Raw genomic sequence first — 24,291 nt, forward strand, 5'->3', positions numbered from 1 at the left:
TTACGCAAAACAACTTATTCAAAACAGCTTATTTATGCAAAACAGCTTATTCGAAACAACTTATTTATACAAAATAGCTTATTTGTGCAAAACGGCTTATTCAAAACAACTTATTTATACAAAACAACTTATTTGTGCAAAACAGCTTATTTATACAAAACATCTTATTCCGATTTCATTTTAAAAAACAACTTATTCAAAACAACTTATATATGCAAAACAACATATTTATGCAAAACAACTTATTCAAAACAGCTTATTTATGCAAAACAGCTTATTCGAAACAACTTATTTATACAAAATAGCTTATTTGTGCAAAACAGCTTATTCAAAACAACTTATTTATACAAAACAGTTTATTTGTGCAAAACAGCTTATTTATACAAAACAGCTTATTCGAAACAACTTATTTATATAAAATAGCTTATTTGTGCAAAACAGCTTATTCAAAACAACTTATTTATACAAAACAGCTTGTTTGTGCAAAACAGCTATTTTGCACAAAATAAGCTGTTTTGAATAAGCTTTTTATGAGTTAGAGAGAGAAATGAGTATGGATTATGAGTTTCTTTACTGGAACGTTGTTTAACATGTTATACACTGAAATTATTACTGAAACCATAATTATGGTTTAATGGTTTTGATAATCATGTATGTGAAACCAAGATAAATGTGTAATGATTTTTAATGAAATTATTATTGTTTGATGGTTTTGAATAATGATTAAGATGTTATACACTGAAATTATTACTGAAACCATAATTATGGTTTAATGGTTTTGATAGTCTTCTATGAGAAACCAAAATAATTGTCTAATGGTTTTGCTATGGCTATGGTTTCTGTGAGTTGGTTTCAAAACCATTTTGCTGTGGAAATGGTTTCCGTGAGTTGTACTCCAAAACCATTTTGCAGTGAAAATGGTTTCCGTGAGTTGTACTCCAAAACCATTTTGCAGTGAAAATGGTTTCCGTGAGTTAGACTCCAAAACCATTTTGCAGTGAAAATGGTTTCCGTGAGTAATGCTAACACCAGATCCGAACCGGATTGATCATAAACAACACAATTCATCACAACATTCTCAATAATTCATCAAATCCGAATTCCAGCTTATACCAACAGATTTCACATCGAATCATTTCCCAATTCCAGTGAAAATGGTTTTGTAATAAAAAAATTGTGATAAACATTTAAATCATTATTAAGTAACCACTTAATAGTACACACTTATAACCTAATGTGAATTAATCAATAAGTAACCACTTTTTTGTAAAGCCTCGTCATCTCTCTTTTATTTCTTACGTTGTAAAACGAATTTCTGACTTTGTCTAAATATAATCACGCTTTAATGGTTTTAATAGACTTGTATGTGAAAGAAAAATAATTGTCAAATGCTAAATAAAATAAAAGAATAGTGAAAATTATTATTGACAAATGATTTTAAATAAAAACTATTACTGAAACCATAAGTGTGGTTTAATGGTTTTGATAGTGTTCTACACGAAACCAAACTAATTGTTTAATGGTTTTGCTATGGGTATGGTTTCTGTGAGTTGTACTCCAAAGCCATTTTGCTGTGGAAATGGTTTATGTGAGTTGTACTCCAAAACCATTAGATGTACTTAATGGTTTTCTTTGATCCAACATGGTGCATATCACAATCTAAAATAAAAAACATATGGAATTTTCTAACCATAACAGAACATTTTCAAAACCATCAGATTCAGGCACCAACTTTGAATTCTTAGCAACAGAATCACAATTCTCAGAAAAATTCCCAATTTGATTTCGACAATTTCTCAAACCAAGTCCATCATCAATTTTCCCAAATTCAAATCAATCCCTAATCCCTCCAACTCATTACTCCCAATTCTCCTCCTCTTCAACGTCGTCCTTTCACAATTAACGTCGTCCTTTTTCTTCCAAAAATCAAGAATGCAAAGGAACTTGAAAATCTCCAGCAAACTTCATCACCAAACCAATCAAACCCATCATCTATATGTAACCAAATTTGAAAATCATAGCAAGATTCGAATTCAAACACAAAATCATCGGTAGTAACAGTTGACAAATTCCTGAAAGGATGGGACCTGAGAATTGAACCAAAACAAGTGAATGAAATAAAAGTGAAGAACACAATAACATACCTTTGATTTTCTCAATGCGTCTCTTGATTTCTTGTGAACAAGCTTCACAATACACGTGAACTTTCAGAATCACTATCATAACCTTAGGCTGCACCATATAATAAAATAAAAATGATAAAAATGATCCATCACAGATTCAGATAAATTTAAAAAGAAAAAAAAATTAATTAACCTCTTCAGCTTTCTTTTCTTCCTCTGGCTTAGGTTTCTCTTTCTCTTCAATTTTTTTCTCTTGTTCTGAAGGTGGTTTTGGGATCGGAGAAAGAAGCTCAACTTGTCTATGACTCTTCCTCTGAACTCTTTCAAGAACCTTCAATGGATCCGCTTTTTCTCCTTTAACAACAACCTTGTGAGATTTGCAATCAGTAACCACATCTTCATAATTATAAATCTACACGATTTCACGCATAGCGTTCCGCAATTCAAAATTGAAATCTCTACAAATTCACAATCACGCAAACTTGTCACGAATTACAATACACACATACCTCAGAAGAATAGGGATGATCTGCAATTCCGTTTGAGATAGGCGACCTAGGAATCGAATAAGTTGTTTGTGCAAAATAGCTTATTTTGTGCAAAATAGCTGTTTTGCACAAATAAGCTGTTTTGTATAAATAAGTTGTTTTGAATAAGCTATTTTGTATAAATAAGTTGTTTCGAATAAGCAGTTTTGTATAAATAAGCTGTTTTGAATAAGCTGTTTTGCACAAATACGCTGTTTTGTATAAATAAGTTGTTTCGAATAAGCTGTTTTGCATAAATAAACTGTTTTGAATAAGTTGTTTTGCATAAATATGTTGTTTTGCATAAATAAGTTGTTTTGAATAAGTTGTTTTTAAAATGAAATTGGAATAAGCTGTTTTGTATAAATAAGCTGTTTTTAATAAGCTGTTTTGTATAAATAAGTTGTTTTGAATAAGCTGTTTTGCACAAATAAGCTCTTTTGTATAAATAAGTTGTTTCGAATAAGCTGTTTTGCATAAATAAGCTGTTTTGAATAAGTTGTTTTGCATAAATATGTTGTTTTGAATAAGTTGTTTTTTAAAATGAAATCGGAATAAGTTGTTTTGTATAAATAAGTTGTTTTGAATAAGCTGTTTTGCACAAATAAGCTGTTTTGTATAAATAAGTTGTTTTGAATAAGTTGTTTTCCACAAATAAGCTATTTTGTATAAATAAGTTGTTTCGAATAAGCTGTTTTGCATAAATAAGCTGTTTTGAATAAGTTGTTTTGCATAAATATGTTGTTTTGCATAAATAAGTTGTTTTGAATAAGTTGTTTTTTAAAATGAAATCGGAATAAGCTGTTTTGTATAAATAAGCTGTTTTGAATAAGCTATTTTGAACAAAAGTTGTTTTGCATAAATAAGTTGTTTTGAATAAGCGGTTTTAAAAAAAGTGATCCTAATAAGTTGTTTCGAATAAGCTGTTTTGCATAAATAAGCTATTTTGAATAAGTTGGTTTTTAAAATTAGTCGGAATAAGCTGTTTTGTATAAATAAGTTGTTTTGAATAAGCTGTTTTGCACAAATAAGCTGTTTTGTATAAATAAGTTGTTTTGAATAAGTTGTTTTCCACAAATAAGCTATTTTGTATAAATAAGTTGTTTCGAATAAGCTGTTTTGCATAAATAAGCTGTTTTGAATAAGTTGTTTTGCATAAATATGTTGTTTTGCATAAATAAGTTGTTTTGAATAAGTTGTTTTTTAAAATGAAATCGGAATAAGCTGTTTTGTATAAATAAGCTGTTTTGAATAAGCTATTTTGAACAAAAGTTGTTTTGCATAAATAAGTTGTTTTGAATAAGCGGTTTTAAAAAAAGTGATCCTAATAAGTTGTTTCGAATAAGCTGTTTTGCATAAATAAGCTATTTTGAATAAGTTGGTTTTTAAAATTAGTCGGAATAAGCTGTTTTGTATAAATAAGTTGTTTTGAATAAGCTGTTTTGCACAAATAAGCTGTTTTGTATAAATAAGTTGTTTTGAATAAGCTGTTTAGCACAAATAAGCTCTTTTGTATAAATAAGTTGTTTCAAATAAGCTGTTTTGTATAAATAAGCTGTTTTTAATAAGTTGTTTTGCATAAATATGTTGTTTTGCATAAATAAGTCGTTTTGAATAAGTTGTTTTTTAAAATGAAATCGGAATAAGTTGTTTTGTATAAATAAGCTGTTTTGAATAAGCTGTTTTGCACAAATAAGCTATTTTGTATAAATAAGTTGTTTTGAATAAGTTGTTTTGCACAAATAAGCTATTTTGTATAAATAAGTTGTTTCGAATAAGCTGTTTTGCATAAATAAGTTGTTTTGAATAAGTTGTTTTTTAAAATGAAATCGGAATAAGTTGTTTTGTATAAATAAGCTGTTTTGAATAAGCTGTTTTGCACAAATAAGCTATTTTGTATAAATAAGTTGTTTCGAATAAGTTGTTTTGCATAAATATGTTGTTTTGAATAAGTTGTTTTTTAAAATGAAATCGGAATAAGTTGTTTTGTATAAATAAGCTGTTTTGATTAAGCTGTTTTGCACAAATAAGCTATTTTGTATAAATAAGTTGTTTTGAATAAGTTGTTTTGCACAAATAAGCTATTTTGTATAAATAAGTTGTTTCGAATAAGCTGTTTTGCATAAATAAGCTGTTTTGAATAAGTTGTTTTGCATAAATATGTTGTTTTGCATAAATAAGTTGTTTTGAATAAGTTGTTTTTTAAAATGAAATCGGAATAAGTTGTTTTGTATAAATAAGCTGTTTTGAATAAGTTGTTTTGCACAAATAAGCTATTTTGAATAAGTTGGTTTTTAAAATTAATCGGAATAAGCTGTTTTGTATAAATAAGTTGTTTTGAATAAGCTGTTTTGCACAAATAAGCTGTTTTGTATAAATAAGTTGTTTTGAATAAGCTGTTTTGCACAAATAAGCTCTTTTGTATAAATAAGTTGTTTCAAATAAGCTGTTTTGCATAAATAAGCTGTTTTGAATAAGTTGTTTTGCATAAATATGTTGTTTTGCATAAATAAGTTGTTTTGAATAAGTTGTTTTTTAAAATGAAATCGGAATAAGTTGTTTTGTATAAATAAGCTGTTTTGAATAAGCTGTTTTGCACAAATAAGCTATTTTGTATATATAAGTTGTTTTGAATAAGTTGTTTTGCACAAATAAGCTATTTTGTATAAATAAGTTGTTTCGAATAAGCTGTTTTGCATAAATAAGCTGTGTTGAATAAGTTGTTTTGCATAAATATGTTGTTTTGCATAAATAAGTTGTTTTGAATAAGTTGTTTTTTAAAATGAAATCGGAATAAGCTGTTTTGTATAAATAAGCTGTTTTGAATAAGCTGTTTTGAACAAATAAGTTGTTTTGCATAAATAAGTTGTTTTGAATAAGCGGTTTTAAAAAAAGTGATCCTAATAAGTTGTTTCGAATAAGCTGTTTTGCATAAATAAGCTATTTTGAATAAGTTGGTTTTTAAAATTAATCGGAATAAGCTGTTTTGCATAAATAAGTTGTTTTGAATAAGCGGTTTTTAAAAAATCATTCTAATAAGTTGTTTTGTATAAATAAACTATTTCGAATAAGCTATTTTGCATAAATAAATTGTTAAGAAAAAACTTATAATATGGGGCTTTATTAGGCCCACAAATAAATAGATTTTATAGTGGATCCAAATAATTCTTTTCACTTGGGGTGTAGAAAGCAATTATGTTGGGTGTAGAAAGCAATTATGCACGGTGCATAAGGATCTCCTTATGCATAATAACTTTTGCCCATTCAAGAACTTATTTTTTCTTTATCTCTCTTTTTATCACATCATCCATTTATCATATCTTTCTCAACACTCTCTTTATCTTTATCTCATAAATGCTTTAAATGGATTATGGGCGTACACAAATAATTTTCCTATAAAAAAAAAAAAAAAAGGTTTCTCAGTCGTTAGATAAATTTTATTTCATACCAAAGCACTAATCATCTTATTTTCTACTATTTTTCTCTTATTCTCACTATCTTTTCTCTATCTTTCTTTCCCGAATGAGACTATGGATAAAAGACAAAACTATTTCACAAATTAAAATGACTGAATTATTTCAGACCTTTTGATTTTGAACGGTGTAAAATGTTGACCGTGGAATAAAACTTTGTCTTTTCTAATGTCTGTATAGAGTTTATTAGTTGGATTTGATTGGTATCTAAGTAGCAACAACGATTTCCTTTATTCCTCAAAAAAAAAAAAAAAAAAACCATTTCCTTTAAAAAAAAACTAGCAACAACGATTAATTGTTAACTCATTAGATAAAGATTTTATTCACCTCAAGATCGTAAATTTCATTATTATTGTTGTTGATATCAGAACTTTTTTTATGGGCAATATGTAATATCTTTATAAACACTTATTGATTGTTGACTCAGCTAAGAAAAACATAAATACTCAATTCAACAAAAATTATTGGTACCCTCCATCTACACTATATACTAACAATTTTGGATTTGGTATAATGTATCTCCTAAAAAAATGAACGCCGAGGGATTTATAAGTTAAGTTTTGGTACCTTACCTACATAAAATAAACACTAGGTTTCAGCATGAAAAAATATATGAACGGTTGAAACCATAAAAGTGACTATAGAATTAAGTGTTTAGGTCATGTTCGAATCGTCGATTAATAAATTAATCACTCTCTTGAATCAACGATTTATTGTTGATTAGTTGATAAAGAGTTGATTCAATCGAAAGATCGTAAGTTTAATTCTCGTTGTTGATGTGAGAACTTTTTTTATGAATAATATATAGTATCTTTATAAAACGCTTATTAAGCTTTGAATTATGCCCTCAAGAACCTACCCAACTCATCAAAACTTTTCTCCACACAAAAAAAAAATGTTATATAGAGTTTACTAGTCTTCATTTTTTTCTTTTTTTTCCACAAAGCTCTCGTCAGATCCGATGTCAGGATATTTTTTCTAGTAGAAAAGTATCAAATATCAAATAATCAACAATGATGAATATTTATATCATTGGTCATAAATTGGAAAGTATATTCCCCTACTACTACCATAAAAGTCTCATCTCTAAGTCTAAAAAGAAGAAAATCATCTACCGAAGAAAAAGAAAATGGGATCATCAGAAGCACCCATTCACATTCTCCTTATCTCATATCCAGCACAAGGACACATAAACCCTCTTCTTAGACTAGCAAAGTGTCTTGCTGCAAAGGGTTCTTCAGTCATCTTCATCACTACAGAGAAAGCTGGCAAAAACATGCAAACTGTTAACAACATCACTCACAATTCACTCACTCCAATAGGTGATGGTTCTCTCACTTTCCACTTCTTTGATGATGGTTTAGAAGATAATGATCCCATTAGAGTAAGTCTTAGTGACTACTCAACACAGCTTGAGCTTGTTGGGACACAGTTTCTTTCTCAAATGATTAAGAATCATGCTGAGTCAAACAAACCTATTTCTTGTATCATAAACAACCCTTTTCTTCCATGGGTTTGTGATGTAGCTTCTCAACATGGTATTCCTTCTGCTTTGTTATGGATTCAATCCACTGCTGTTTTCACTGCTTACTATAACTATTTCCACAAAACGGTACGTTTCCCTTCGAAAAAAGAACCTTATATCGATGTTCAATTACCATTTGTAGCTCTTAAACATAACGAAATACCCGATTTTCTACATCCTTTTAGTAAATATTCGTTTCTAGGGACACTCATTTTAGAACAGTTTAAGAATTTGTCTAAAGTGTTTTGTGTATTGGTGGATAGTTATGATGAACTAGAGCATGATTTCATCGACTATATTTCGAAAAAATCAATCCTTACAAGGCCAGTTGGTCCATTGTTCAAAAATCCAAAGATTAAAGGTGCGAGTAATATTCGCGGTGATTTTGTTAAGAGTGATGATTGTAATATTATAGAATGGCTAAACTCAAAGGCAAAAGATTCTGTTATTTATATTTCTTTTGGTACTATTGTGTACCTTCCACAAGAACAAGTGAATGAAATTGCATATGGGTTATTGGATTCTAATGTTTCATTTTTGTGGGTACTAAAACCACCTTCTAAGGAATCGGGTAGAAAGAAACATGTTCTACCAAATGAATTCTTAGAGGAAACAAAAGCGAGAGGAAAAGTGGTGAATTGGAGTCCACAAGAAGAAGTACTTGCTCATCCTTCGGTCGCATGTTTCATAACACATTGCGGTTGGAATTCGTCGATGGAAGCGCTTAGTTTAGGAATTCCAATGTTGACATTTCCAGCATGGGGTGATCAAGTCACAAATGCGAAGTTTTTGGTTGATGTTTTTGGAGTTGGTATTAGATTGGGTTATAGTCATGCTGATAATAAATTGGTGACAAGAGATGAGGTGAAGAAGTGCTTATTGGAAGCAACAATAGGAGAAAAAGGAGAGGAGTTGAAGCAAAATGCAATCAAGTGGAAGAAGAAGGCGGAGGAAGCGGTGGCGGCTGGTGGATCCTCTGATCGGAATCTTGATGAATTTATGGAAGACATTAAGAACCGTGGCACTATTAATATTCACAAGATGTAATGTAAAGTTTGAATGTGATTATTCTATGAATTCTGCTCTTCATACCCAACTGATTTTACTCGTTCACAACTGAAATTCCCATAATGCCCTTGCGTAAGTTAACTCACACAACGTTAGTTAACTCACGCAGATATTAACACTAGCATGAGTTAAGTCACGCAGAATTAACACGAATGTGAATTAACTCACGCATAGGCATTTTCGGAAGTTTGGTTGAGAATGAGAAAAAACGAGTTGGGAGAAGAGCATAATATTCTATATCCTTGTTTGTTGGAAGAAGGCAATGGACAAATTAATATAATGGTAGCAATCTCGTAGCACTTTTCAATTAAAGAGAGAGCACAATAATAAATGTACCATTATCATGGGAATATAACGATTAAGTCTTTGTAGTTAGTACTACTATTTGATGCTTTGTTGGGATATACATGTTCAATAACAAAAGCCATAAAGCCATATTCTATTCTTCCCAACTATACACGAGTTATTTTTTTATAGATTTTTCATCATTTTTATAAGGCTACTTTTATATTCACTATTACATTTTTTAAGGGTCTATTTATTACATTAATTACTTCTTAATACTACGTTTTGTTTATTTTACACATATCTTGCGGAGATTGGCCGAAATAAAGAAAAAATCAATTTGATCAAAACTTTTTTTAGAAAACAAATAAAATGCAAAAGTAGAAAGCTAAAGAAAGTGAATAAAGTTGTAGAGGTTTCAATTCCAATCCAAATTCCCGTTCTACCTACAAATATGTCAAAGATTTCGAATAATCGGAGTAGCTCTAAAGTTATGCGTTCATCCTTACTCCTTAGGTTACATATGATATTAAATTGTGTAGTTTGTTACAACAAAAGTTTTAAAGAATTCATGTGTTGATCATGGTTCCCCTCTAGATAAAATCCTAGCTCCGCCCTGGGAGTAACATTGATACAATGATGACTCAAGGTCACCTTATATAGAGACATGCATAGAATTCATATAGGTATATGGGCATATGATATCAGCGTTATAGAAACCTCACTCTCACTACATCTTGTAATAAAAGATCACCCTTACCATATAATTAAATATTTATTGGCGAGTACTTGAGTTTAGTTCACTTGATAAGGGATAATGCATATTATATGTAGGGGTTGGGATTCGAACCTCGGACACCCCACTTATTCACCTTTATGGTGAATTTATCTGACTGATAGTCTACTTGAACAAAAAAAAAAAAAAAAAATTATCATGGTCCGATTTAAATTGTAATAAAAAATAATATTATAATGAAACAGTGGATGAATATATATAAGCATTAAAAAACAAATGAAGTACCGCACAATAAGATCTGAAAGCAAAATAAAAATAATTGTCAAGATTTTGACTAGCATTTGAAGCGTGGCTGATTGCACAAAGGTGCGAAAAAGTTATTTAAAAGTTGGTGGTTTCATTTCAACACCTACAAGCTCCTTCTATACAACAAAAACTACTTTTTCCTGGGTAAGATTAAAAATGTGTTTTGGCTCATCTTCCAAGGAAATGAGAAGCCAAAAAAAAAAAAATATGGAAAATTGATCTTAAGCCGGCGAACGACTGTTAACTGTCATTGAAAATTCAAGACATTTTTTTGGTTTGTAAGGCTAAAGCATGTTGTGCTGGTTTTCCTGTGCACTCGGATGATATATGACTTTTTGTATGATGAGAATGAATTACTACTACTAATTAATGAAGAGGTGAATTTAGTTATGATCAACTTTACATTAGAAAACATAATATTTTAACGTTTAAGAATATATATATATTTCTGTAATGAGTTCCTTATCATGTGCTCTTGAGGGCACAAGTTAGCATTTAGTTTTAGTTACTATGTTGTTTAATTTAATAGGCGTTAATTTCATTTTGATCGGTGCTTGCATTTTTTTTCTTCCTGAAGTAGATCATCATTTGTACGTTGGGAATATGGAGAGGATCTTTACTCGGGATTATGCAGGCAGTTGACCATTACGTCTAAATTAAAGTTTAGGAGGTCAGACAAATTCACTGTTATTTATGGCACATGTTGATTCATTTCAATATTAATATGATATGATGCCTTGAACAGTGATGACCAATCGAATTAATTCTCATCACACAACATGTGTTAACGTTACAAACCAAAAATATGCCTTTTATTTTTTAGCAATTAACTGCCGCCACCGGAACATTACGGCACTTAAGTGTCGTTGGAGGTAAATTGGTCTTTTCAGGGTGAGAGCCAAACATGCTGTAAGTAATGAATTATCAAAAACTTTTTGGTCAGTAAAGTTCTGAAAATTAAAGGTAGAACTTTTATTGGATCAATTGTACTCCCTCCGTTTCAAAATGAGTGTCGTTTTAGGTGTTTACACACATATTAAGAAATGCAATGATTAAGAGAAAGAGAATGGTTATTTTACCAAATTATCCTTATTAACTATTGGTTAGTTTTAAAAGTAATACTTTGGAAGTAGTGTACAGAATATTAATTGGAGGGTACAATTGAAAAGAAAAAGTTATTATTGCATTGGAAACTGAAAGCGACACTCATTTTGAAACAAATTTTTTTGGCTAAAGCGACACTTATTTTGAAACGGAGGGAGTAGTTGTTTATCTGAATAGAATCTAGGAAGGTTAACCCATATTGTGAACTGAATTAAAAATTAGCAATTTCATTATTATTATTTTTTATAAAGGGTTAATTATGTTTCTAGTCCCTATAAAATAGCGACCTTGTAAGTTTAGTCCCTACTTAATTTTAATAGCATTTTTAGTCCCTATAAAAAAAAATTACTTATAATTTTAGTCCCTGCTAAAACAAAGTTTGATTAATTATCCTTAAACTCTTAAATTTTTGAACGATTTTTTTGAGACAAGATTAGAACACTATGAAAGGTTCGTGTACTAAAATTTAGAATTTTCTGACATGAAATGAATTAAATATGAATTTTTTAAAACGACAAAAGTTTAAGATAAAAAGTAATAAAATCTGGATGTAGAAATCAAATTTTGCGATAATTTTTTGCGGACGAACTTTTAGTAATGTTCTAAACATGTCTGCAAAAAATTGTTCAAAAATTTAAGAGTTTAAGCATAAATTAAACAAATTTGAATTGAGTAAGGACTAATACTCAGTGCAGAAAAACAAAATTAGGGACTAAAAATGCTATTAAAATTAAGTAGGGACTAAACTTACAAGGTCGCTATTTTATAGGGACTAGAAACATAATTAACCCTTTTATAAATTAGCCATTTAAATATCATTCACAGGCCTACGTCAGATCAAAGGCAGAAGCAGCAAAATTATGAGTTTCTTTCATAAATAATTTCGTTTGATAACATTTGGAATTCAATCACATGCTAGGATTACAAAACTGATTAGCTATAAATCTAATTGGGACAAGAGTCGAGCTGAGGTTATACAATATACCTAAAAAAATTGGGAGTGCACCACCCTTTCATTGATTACACATCAAAAACAGAAGAGCCATCAGGTGCAACTCACAAGTGTGACCAATAACGGAGTGGTTATAATATGGCATAAGCATTTGACTATAACTGATTGTGAGGTCAATAATAAGGTCACACATTGCAAGTTTCCTGACCTTCCATGCATATATTTATAACAAGGATTATTAGCCCCACACACTACTTCCTCTTGTACCTGAAAAGGGAATTTGAATTTAATTAGCATTGCATAAACAAATGTATAGAGTAAATACCTACATAATTGAGTTCTACTCCACAAAAAATGAGTAGGGAAATATCATTTCTAGATATAAGGATCTATTGTCATCTCGCAATAATTTTATTGTGAGCCATGTCAGGAGGCAAGCAAATAAGGTAACGCATAACATAGCTAGAGCTTCATTATCCCACCCTAGCCCCAAGCTTCCTTGTCCTTCCTTGTCCCACCCTAGCCCCGAGCTTCCCTATCCCACCCTAGCCCCCATATTTTTTATGATGTACCATCTTATTTGTACACGTTACTCATTAATGAAATGAATTAGTTTTGTCTTTGCTCAAAAAATAATTGGGCCTTTATACATCTAACATCTAACTAGTAGAGCTCTATTTCATTTGAGCAAAGGAGTGTGTAGTAAATGTATATTTATATTTATATATTGAAGGAAAACAAAGTAGCATCTTCTAGGGTAGTAAATGGGGACAAACAATCAAAATCGAACTGTGTATTTTGGCTTTCACCACTGAAAGTATCTTTCGATGGTGAACGAAACTAAAACCCTACAACACAGGAAACTACAACTATGAAGATATATAGCTACAATAGGCACCTAGAAGGGAGACATGCCATATTTTTTTTACAATAGAAAAGAAAATGAAATGTTTCAAATTTATTAACTGATATGTTCTGCTTTCTATTTAGAGGAAAAGGAAAATATACAAGAACCCTAAAGTAAAAACATTCATAGAAATTTTGAACACCAAGAAAATGAAAATTAGACAAATATTTCTATCGATGCTTAAAAGGATCAGATACTAGTTTTGGAAATGAGAGAGGTTTTTTTAATTTGATACCTTGACTTGCTTTTGAATGATTTTTGGGCCTTCTTTCCTACTCCAGAACCTCTCTGTTTCGGCTTTTTATCCTTCATGTCAGTCTGGAATAACTCCCGCATCTCTTCTGTCCTTGAAGAAGTCTTTCGTGAGGGATTAGATTTATTAGATTTCTTTTGAGGCTTCTTAATAATCTTTCCAGAATCTAATGCCCTCTTGGTGGCCTTTACTGCTTTTGCACGTCGGTACGCAAGATCAACAAGGGTCAGTCCAGCCTTTTCATTCTTATCTGTCCCCTTGCCCTGCAATTTTATGCATTTCATTTTCAGTGTAACGGAGAGTGAGGAATAAGGAATACAACCTTAACCATATATACAAAGTTAACAGGTAAGGAGTGCTTACTTTTGGCTTGTCATCATGCTCGTCATCCTCCAACATCTCCCTAGCTGCTTCCAACTTTCTGCGCTTCTTCCTGGGCAAATTTTTCTGCATCGAAGATATTTCCATCAAATAAGCACGCAAGTCGTAACAAAGAATACAAGCAACCTTATGTACATTTTATATGTAACAAAACAAATTGATCCATATGCATAACAAGATTGGGAAATACTTCTTACCTCTCGCTCCCGTTTCCTCTTTTCCTTCATTTTGAGGTCTTCAGCTTGCTGGGCACTAACCATCTTATGAGAAGAACCATCTTCTTTATCCAATGATGCCTGTTAACACATTTCATTTTTTTATTAACATCAGGCTGCATTTTACAAATTATTTGCAAATTCAGAACCAAAAACGTGTCAGTTAATCACTTGTTTGGCTGGCTTGCCACGTTGACTGCTAAAAATTGCAGAATATAGAAGGGAAATAGCCAGCCTTCTTCACATGCATAATACTTGTTGAGAAAATTTTAGGGATTTACGGTAGAATCGATTGGAAATTAACTTAGTCTTAGGATAGCATATGCGTATCACTATGGTTAGGATTGAATCGTTTTAATTAACACTAACCCTATATATATATAAGACTAAGACCTTGAATGGACTGGCCAGTCACACAATTGATCCCTAATCGGATAGTTCTTAGAATTCACTAATGATCCACTAGAAAATGGAAGAATCAATGCCTGCATTTAGAGGAATATCAGCAAAATAAAACAACACTGTACCTTTGCTGCTTTTGCAGAAATCTTCTTCTCCTTCTCTGTAACAAACCAGGTTCTTTTGGGGCGGGAGAATATCTCATCCCTATGTGCAATCATGTTTTCGGCCTGCAATATCATACAAAAGTGTGTGACTTTATTGACCGGAAAATGTAAAGGATGAGAAAATGGGAGTGAGAAAATGGAAGTAACTAAATTCACATAATACAGTAAACAGTAAAGTACAGTTAAGACAATATTCTAAATAATGTTACTTCAGAAATGTTGTTTCTTAATATAAGATGTCAACAGACAAAAACCAAGCAAAAAATTACATTGTGCAATCCAAGTATTAAAGCCAAGTAAAACAAAAGTAACTGATCAAATACCTTTGTGGCCTCCATTTCAGCTTTCCTTAGGATCATTTCTTCTCTGTAGAAATGGAAAATAAGAATTTAGTACAATATTATAAAAGAAAATGAAACAACAACGAAGCCTTAACAACTAAATGTAATCAAAACCTCTCTTCTTGAAGTACTTCAGAAATTTGATCCTCCATTTGCTCAATTACTTGAGACCACTTGAGTATAGATTGCTCTGCAACAATGCGGCTTTTCAGCTTTGAACCAGCCCTCTTTGCCTAATTAATTGAAATCAATATTCACAAGATTATATAGTGGCCTGATTAACACGTCCACTTTCTTTTTCTTATTTTAGTTTGCATTATCTCACTTAACAGAGAATCGATACAACTTTCAAATAATAAAACCAAATTACTAGCAGAATAAACATGCAGCAACCCGTGAAAATAAGTAAAAATAATGACTTTTACTGAGCATATTAAAGTGACCAGCATTAAAGGTACATATAATCCAGAGTTCCAGACCATAGGAAAGGTAAAATCAGTAAATATATAATGAATAGTTATTTCTCTGTAAAGGATGAAATATATATGTATAAGCTTTCTTGTGAAATGTCAAACTTGAATAACTCGCAGGGAAAGGTGCCCAACAAAATAAATGAAGTGGCATAGCCACTGCGAAAAGAATGTTGAAGTAGTTACAGCAATTCTATAAATGGTACTCACAATAGCTTTTAGAAGTGACCGGTCATTATCAGTAACAAATGTGACTGCAGATCCCGCTCTTCCAGCTCTTGCTGTACGACCCACTCGATGAACATAGCTTCAGAGTTGATAAAAATATGTCAGTAATTAGCTCAGATATAATGAGGTTATATTTAAGTGACAAAATTGCAGGATGTACATGTACAAAACTGATAACAAGTCAAGATATAGTTCATAGAGTATACCTGGTAAGATCACGTGGACATGCAAAATTGATAACCGTTTGAACACCTATGATGTCAAGTCCCTGAAGTAAAATTAAGTGACTGTTAAATCTATATCCAAAATGGCAAAAGCAAATACCAATGGGATTAGGAGTAAACTTAGGTAGTGTTTGGTTGGAAGGGAGGGATTATTTCAAACTTACTACCGCCTTACGTTATTATAAAAGACAATTCATTTTTTAGGTTCATTGAATAACTGATGTATCTGGTCTATAATATAGACCAGATTCATCAATTATTAAAAGTGAATTGTCTCCAAGGAATGGAGGTAGTAATATTGTTTGTTCTTTTTTTCTAGGGGAGGGGATGGGAGCAAAACCACTTGAGTCTCGACTCAATTATAGAACCCCTCCAATATTGGAGGGGAGAGAGGACGTGTTTATAAAATTTTGGACGATTGACTCAAATATCCTTTATATGAAATTTCATATCATATATTAATATAAAGGTAAAAAGTAATTCCTCCATTAAAATCCCTCCCTTCTCCCAACGAACACAATAACTTATCCAATCCTTTATCTCCCTTCCATTTAAATTCCTCTATTCATTTGAACCAAACAGGCCCTTAACAAATTTATGTTTCTCTTAAGCCAACCTAGTTTCACTATCATTATCTTGTGTTGGGAATATTGAATAAAAGATATTAATACTATATTCAAAGTGATAAGAAGAAATAAACTTCAGTTCTTGTAGAATAGATTCTTACACGAGCAGCCACATCAGTTGCAACCAGAAAATCCACTTGCTGCTTCCTAAATTGTTCCAAAGCCTATACAAATAACCAGAAGTGAGCAAATATTGCCACAATAGCATTCAATGCTGAAATCCCTTTCAGTAGAAATTAAAACAAAACAAATCCAAATTAGCATTACCAATTTAGTAACCCAAAAAATGTGACAATGACATAATAAGTATAATTATATAACTACAGAGCAAAACAAAGAACTAAAATAGACACATCAGAATAAGAAACATACTCCTAGACGTTGGGCCTGAGTAAGATTTCCATGAAGCTCAGCAGCTTTCAATCCAGCTAATCCAAATATAATCTTCAATCTATGTGCAGCTTGCTTCGTTCCACTGCATATCAAAATGAGAAATTATTAAAGTAGTTAGAGGCAGCAAAACAGTGAAAAAGAAGTTAATAATTCAAAAGCAGGGCAAATAAAAATGTAAATTCAAAATCTGAAATAAAGACAGAAGATTTTCCGTTTGTTACAATTATAGGAAGGTTGCATTGCATGTAACTAACTAGAAATCTGCAACTATCAATTTGATGACTATTTCCTAATTCCTAATATACATTACACAGAGGTCGTAGTAAATCAACCTTGTATTCATATTTAGAAATAGTTAACTATAGCTATCCAAAAGATTTCACTAACTCAAGAAATCAACTGTCACAAGCTGCATGTAAGCATAGTAAATAGTAAATAATGAAACCTGAAAATGATCACTTTAGAAGTAAAAGTTTTGGAGCACATTGCAAGAAGAACTGCTTCCTGATTTACTTCACGCATTCTCCTTAGTCTAACCACCCTGAAAAAGAGAGAAAAAATTCAAGTGTTATGGTAAAAACATGCATACGGCAAACTGTAAAAAGCTTAGCATGATAATTTTGTCCAATTATGGCTTTTGGATATAAATAGTTCTGCGCATGCATGAACAACACTACAACAACAACAACCAAGCCTTATCCCACTAAGTGGGGTCGCCTACATGGATCAAATCACACCATAATGCTCTATCATACACCATATTTGGATCCAACTCATTAACCTATAAATCTTTCCTAATAGTTACTCTTAACAGTTTTTCTAGGTCTTCCTTTTACCTCCTTTGATCTGACTTTCCTCTATCTAATCTTATCTTCGTACTACAGCATCTACAGGTCTTCTCTCTACATCCACCTAAGCCTATTTTTTACCATTTTTTGTACTATAGGTGCTACCCCAACTCTCTCTCTAATGGTTTCATTCTTAATCCTAATCCGTCTAGTCTTACCACTCATCCAATAAAACATCCTCATCTCCGCTACGCTTACTTGATTCTCGTGTTGGTTCTTAACTGCCTAAAAAGCATCAAAAACACTCTTCATTTATTTTGCAAGCTCAAAGAGTCTTTATGTTCATACCGCTATAATTGTGATTTTGTCATTTATGATATATAACATACATCTGAATAGCAATCACATGAGATGAATGATTAAATCAGAAAGTAAAAATGGAAAGTGAAGAAATTACTCCTCGGTCAAGGATGTTGGACGTTTTGCCAATGGATCAGCAGAAAGGCGCAGGGGTTTGGATAGGGAAAGTTTAATAAGATCATCAACCTCCTCGGTCATGGTTGCGGAAAACAACATGGTCTGCCTTTTTTTGGGACACATGCGAACCTGTTAGACAATCAAACGTGTTTGACATTTAATTCCAACATACATGCCAAGAAAAATTGTGAAATAGCATATGAAACGACAATGATTTTTGAATCATAAGATTACAAACACTCACAAGTTCCTGAATTTCAGCACTAAATCCTAGCTCCAAAAGACGATCTGCTTCATCAAGGATTAAAACAGAAAGATCGTCCAAATCCACCGACATGGAATTGCGTAAATGGTCTATCATACGTCCTGGAGTAGCCACAACAATTTCTGGCATTGATCTTAACTCAGCCTCTTGCACCTAGGGTGAAAAACAACCATTTTTAAAGCACAAATAAATAGCAAAGGAGACAATCAGTGATGCTCACCACCTAGATAGTAGGGGAGTTGAAAAACAACACATTTCATTCTCTTACTCAAACTAAATCACCAAACAATGTGATGAAGAGAAAATATTTGATTAAAAATAAGGGGAAACATAGATTATAATCATCAAGAAGCACATATCTTTATTCTGATCCAACAAATCAAAATATCTTAAATAAGGCAGCGTGGAATCGAAAAAGTAACCTAACCTTTGTTGACAGACCACCGACAATCAGGCAACACCTTATATCAGTAAATTGAGCAAGACTCAAAATCATACTTTGAACTCTGCCAAAAGTAATTAGGAATAAACATGCTTAGAAAGAAAGAAAGAAGCATGAATTACCACAAAGAAGTACTTCAAAAATTTACATCTATTAACCTCCAATGGAAGTTCTTGATTAATCATAATTAAAAAAAAAAAAAAAAAAAAAAGGCTTGTTTGAGTAAAGCCTAATTGGAATTTGAGCATTGACAAGTTATTTGAGTAAAGCCTAATTGGAATTTGAGCATTGACAAGTTATTACTTAAATTTACAACAAACACGTTTGTTGTTAATTTGAAAACATAACAGAAAGAAACAGAAAAAGCCAGAGTATGTTAAAAACAAAAACTAAATTCAGTCATTGCACAGCCATGAACTGAGTAGGTATTCTCATTGAAGCTCAGGCTCGAGTGTGAAGCACTGATGAACATGAATGCAAAGCCATAGAAATCCATCCTACATGTTCATACATATACATACTAGTAGACATACTGCATACTCAGCCATGTAAAAGAAAAGAACATTCCCGTTACATTTTATGATCTATATGCCACTTGCCCTCCTGGCACACTTAAATATCTGAAATGCCTTTATCACATGATAAATGTGAACCAAGAATGTAACAAACAATTATGCGATACTTACTGGGCTGCCAACTCTCTGGTTGGAGTAAGAATAAGGACCCTTATTGCATGCACACGTTTTGGCCGGAACAGCAATCTCTCTAAAGTAGGTAGTGCAAATGCAGCTGTCTGCATGATAGCAGGATAATGACCAAGGGTGTTAAAAGAAAGTGTTGTATAAAGATCAGCCACTAAAAAACAGAAGCACGGTATCACAAATAAACCACCAAAATAGAAGTAACAGAAAGTCTACCTTTCCCGATCCAGTAATGGCACTTCCACATATATCACGACCAGTCAATGCTAATGGTATACAAGCCGCCTAACAACAAGATTCAAAATCACAAAAAACAAGTAAATTTTTCAATCCGAACTGTCCTACAGAGCATAAAACTACATAACCAATTCATATAATGCAAAGATTCAAAAGGCGAAGCAAATTATATTTTTCAAGACGAAAGAGGTCCTATATGGTTACATATCACAAAATAAAGCAAAAAAATAACCTGAATTGGTGTTGGTTTAGAATACCCCAAGACCTCGCAAGCCCGGAGTAAAGGGCGAGACAAATTGAGTTGCAAGAAGGAATCAGCACTGAAAGAGGTTCCAGCAGAAGGAGCAAAGAAGGACTTGTTTTCACCAGCATTACCATCTTCTTCATCTTCTTCTTCTGGTCTATATTCTTCCTAAACAAACCCAATCCCACAACCACAAAAAAATTATCGATTTTCAAAACAAATTAGCCCAACATTCATCCATCAATCAGAAAACAACTTATAAAAATAAGATGCATATGCACTTCTTCTATTCAAAACAAATAAGCTCAACTTTCTGCCATCAATCAGAAAACCACTTCTAAAAATAAGATGAATATGTACTTCTTCTATAATCATCCTAACCAAACCCAATATATTATCATTTGTTAAAAATCTTTAATTTCTACCGTGACTTAAAAAGCAAGGTCTGAAACATGTAAGCACAGTGGTCATGTTTTGAAAAACAGCTTAATTAACCATTACATAAGTCATAAGTTTATGGACCTATTTGGATTGGATTATTTGAGTTTATATACTAGCATTAGCACTTGTGAAAATCTTCGGGAGAAATTATGAAATCAGCTTATGACATGCTCAAAAGCTGTTTGCAGCTTATTTCTATTAATTCTCCAAGATAGTTTATGAAAACAACTTATAGATTATAAGAAAACAATTTGACTTTATTTTATGATAGGTGCTTATACTATAAGCTGCAAATTAAGTTGTTTATCCAAACAGGGCATACTTAGAAGCTATTTAAGTAACAAAACATGGCATACTTATAAGCTATTTCAGTAACAAAAGATAAACTAAAATCGAACTGATATCATATAAGATATAAGTTGTTTTCATCAGCTATAAGCTATTCTAGAGAGTTTATGGAGACGTCATACACTGTTTCGATAAACATCTTAATCAAGTGTTTATCACATAAGTGCTTATGGGCCTGTTTGTATTGGCTTATTTGAATTTATCGACTGGAATAAGCACTTGTGAAACCAATTCGGCGATCTTAAGAAAACACCTAATGACATGTTCATATTTTATACTCCCTCCGGTCACATTTATAAGCAACTTTTGCTTGTTCAGATTCATTAAATAAGTGACGTATCTAGACTATATTGTGTTTTAGATACATCACTTATTTAATGAATCTGAAAAAGTAAAAGTTGCTTATAAATGTGACCGGAGGGAGTAAGCAATTTGTAGCTTATTTCTATCAGCTCGCCAAGATAGTTTATGAAAACAACCTATAGCTTATACGAAAACAGTTCGACATTATTTTATGCTATAAGCTGCAAATTAAGTTGTTTATCCAAATAAGGCCTATATTATAAGCTATTTCTGTAACAAAAGATAAACTAAAATCAAACTTATTTCATACAAGATAAACTAAGTTATTAGAGGCTATAATGGCAGAAATGATTACTTGTTTATCAGCTTCAGAGTCGGAACTACTGCCGTCATCGCTGTCAGGCAAAGCAACGACCGGAGCTGAGCGTTGTCTGACAGCTGAGATTTTATCGTCTACTGATGTTGTACTTCTGCGAGCGTGTTCTTCAGCAACTGATTCAGAGTATTGAGTGAAGTCCCATGGAGACTGTGTTTTCTTCTTCGAAACTCGCGGTTCTTTGCGCCGCTGTTCTGATTCTGAGTCAGAGTCTGGGTCTGAGTCTTCTCCTGATTGAGATTCGGGTTGTGATTGTTCTGAATCGGATTCGTCGGAATCGTGTTCGGAGAGTTCGATTTCTTCGTCGCTGGGAGGGTCGAAGATGAAACTAGGTGACATTGTTGGAGGGTTTAGAAAGGGTTCTGCCTCTCTTTTCTTGTTCTTCGTTTATGGTTTAAACCTCACGAATATGGAACCGGTGTTTTTTGACTCGTTTTTGGGCCGGGTCGGATCAGATGCGTCCTGTTATACTACTTTTTAGGCCCACTAAAGAACAACAGCTTTTTGGAAATTTTACCTCATACCCCTACGATTATCCTCTTACCCCGACAAACCAATATTAAAACATGTTCCCTCTAGCAACTGGTTCAGCTCCTTGAGGGTAAAGAATTCATCATCATTGTTCATGCCAAGCTTCTAAAAAATCAACATCCATTCCCTGGGTTTAGAGGACACATATTGCTTCTAAACCAAACTCTTACTAAACTTCAATTATTTTATCAAATGTGAAAATAGATTAGAGAGTAGTTATTTATTTATAAACCGTAATTCCTCATTCGTTCCTTGAGATGAATTGATTTTCCCTTATTACTAGTTACAAACCCGTGCTTCGCACGGGTTGAATAACGTATCTTGTAAAAAAATTGTTCCAAGAAAAAATGAGCAAATTAATGAATATTGCACAAACTCGGATATTCTAAATAAATCACTTTTACTGTATTTTTAAAAAACTTTGTTATAAAGTATAAATGAGCAAATTAAGGGAAATAGCTGCATTTTTCTAAGAAATTGTTGTCATTCATAAATGTGAAAATCAAGCAAGCATATTGCACAAATCTCAGCTATATGTACATTTCCAAAACATTTATGAAAGCATTATAAAAATTTGCTGTAGGAAAAGAGCATGTTCTATTTTGTTCAATAGATTAGGAAAACAACATTATAATTAACATGATACTAATTGGAACTAATGAAAGAACCAACAATATGCAGATTAACGTTACATAATAGTTAGGTTTATAAAAGAGACTGCAAGTGTCATAGACTAACCAAAAAGGGATTTTTGCCAATATTTACATCAGACAAAATGAAAAGAACAAATGACATCCCAAAGTCAAGATATTTTACGATTACAGTCCAAAGCGATACGCCAAAATAGTAGAAGTTCAAATAGTTCAGCAGCAAAGATCTATTTTGGAACAACTCGAACGTGCAAGTTCTTCGGTGACTTTTCGAGATCAAAGATAAGCTTACCACCTTCTTCCATCACACGTTCTTTGCAAAAATTGAACCACTGCCCACCTAAGTATTTTTCATAGCTTGCTCTTTCGGCGGTAATCAGGCAACACTTATACTTTCTCTGTGTCTGGTCATCAGTGAGAGTGATTGTTTTGCGCTTTTCTTTCAGAGTTGTTCTTGACACCTCCTTTGGGAAATGCTAAACAGTAAAATAACTGAAAAATTAGTCTAATGCATATTAACATGGATAAGATGTATGCGAATATAGTTACATATAATTTAGGGTTAATAGGTCTTTACCCCCTGTAATTTTTTTTTATTTACCCCCTGTAAAAAAAATTGTTTTGATTTACCCCCTAATAGGCCAAACAAAAACGAAAATTTCTTTAAAAAAAAATAAAATTGGTTTTTGTTTGGCCTATTGGGGGGGGGGGGGATAAATCAAAACAAATTTTTTTTACAGGGCGGTAAATAAATAAAAGTACAGGGGGAAACCGAAAATGACCTATATTACAGGGGGGTAAAGACCTATTAACCCTATAAATTATAAAATGAAGGTAGCATAACTGATTTTAAGCTAAAGAAAATGTACCATGACTTCTAATTTATCTTCCTATAAAGTCTACATAAATGCATGCATGTGGATTATATGTACCCCGTTGGCCAATTAACATTGTTGAAACAAATGGAGATTAAGCATCACTCCCGCATGTGCATTTATAGCTAGCACCATTTGACATTTGGTGCAACTCTCATAATACCATCCAAACTGGTTATGATTGAATTTAGTTGTTTTTCAAATAGTGATGCAATATGTATCCTAACACAAATTATGCACATGAAATAAAGAATAATGCAATATGTATTTTTAATTTGTGCGTAAAAAACTCAAATCATGTTTGTGCATAAAAAAAGCAGACCTTGACTAAGTTTATAAATTCAGCAATTGGCCTAACTTGAGACAAATTGGAAAAATCGTTGTGCGAAGTACGTTGAGAAGAAGCCGAACTCTGACTTAAGTTCTGACTAAAGCTTTGACTCTGAGCTTGAGAAGTGTTAAGGTCACGACAACAATTCAAGAAACATGGTCAAAAAACAATCAAATCAGATTGTGAAATAATAAGTTACTCTAGCACTGTATTGTGAAATCATAATGCAAACTTACTAAGTCTTAAACTTCTCAACAACCGGATGATGTAGGTTGATGAGCAGCCTCGAACCTGACCAATTGTTACATATGTTTGGGTTGCCATTGACTATAAAATGGAAGCAAATAACTCAAGGTAAATAGATGGTAAATGATAAAACTACGAAGTATTTTTTTCCCATAGTGTTACATCAACCATATTCCCACTGCGTAAGGAAATACATCTTTCAGGTCATTATCAAACATATAAAAAATCCTATCATCTGATGCTGAGAAATTAAAAAATAATACCTTTTATCTTTCAACACAATGTTCATACAAAGTTTCTTTTCAGTCCCAATTTGCGTTGTCTTGACAATCT

The 24,291-nt window shown here is 32.1% G+C and overlaps 1 protein-coding gene, 1 long non-coding RNA gene and 1 pseudogene across 6 annotated transcripts; 1 reads left to right on the forward strand and 2 right to left on the reverse strand.

The window, feature by feature from the left end:
• Positions 1–1,401: 1,401 nt before the first annotated feature.
• LOC146938034 (uncharacterized) lies at positions 1,402–2,663 on the reverse strand. 4 transcript variants are annotated; one of them, XR_015031102.1, is made up of 3 exons: positions 2,317–2,663; positions 2,145–2,232; positions 1,402–1,962 (listed from the first exon to the last, which is right to left on the reverse strand). It is a non-coding gene; the product is annotated as an uncharacterized LOC146938034 (long non-coding RNA). The 4 variants fall into 4 exon arrangements; XR_015031104.1 differs by having other exon boundaries at positions 1,402–1,992; XR_015031103.1 differs by having other exon boundaries at positions 1,402–2,087.
• Positions 2,664–7,168: 4,505 nt separating this feature from the next.
• On the forward strand, positions 7,169–9,168 carry LOC146938035 (putative UDP-glucose glucosyltransferase pseudogene; annotated as a pseudogene). The gene has a single exon (XR_015031105.1). The product of XR_015031105.1 is annotated as a putative UDP-glucose glucosyltransferase pseudogene (transcript).
• Positions 9,169–11,993: 2,825 nt separating this feature from the next.
• Positions 11,994–21,721, reverse strand: LOC146938036 (DEAD-box ATP-dependent RNA helicase 28-like). Its single transcript, XM_085752076.1, has 19 exons — positions 21,305–21,721; positions 19,846–20,025; positions 19,593–19,661; positions 19,362–19,468; positions 18,661–18,739; positions 18,213–18,386; positions 17,949–18,097; positions 17,149–17,244; positions 16,683–16,785; positions 16,412–16,474; positions 15,667–15,728; positions 15,443–15,539; positions 14,877–14,995; positions 14,745–14,787; positions 14,383–14,484; positions 13,838–13,936; positions 13,623–13,706; positions 13,242–13,522; positions 11,994–12,366 (listed from the first exon to the last, which is right to left on the reverse strand). Exons 1-19 carry the CDS (start codon positions 21,662–21,664, stop codon positions 12,351–12,353), a joined length of 2,283 nt encoding a protein of 760 aa, XP_085608202.1. The 5' UTR covers positions 21,665–21,721; the 3' UTR covers positions 11,994–12,350.
• Positions 21,722–24,291: the final 2,570 nt, after the last annotated feature.

Source organism: Medicago sativa, chromosome 3, assembly GCF_051527215.1.
Source record: "Medicago sativa cultivar Bolivia chromosome 3, Bolivia_mono, whole genome shotgun sequence".
Classification (NCBI taxonomy): Eukaryota; Viridiplantae; Streptophyta; class Magnoliopsida; order Fabales; family Fabaceae; genus Medicago; species Medicago sativa.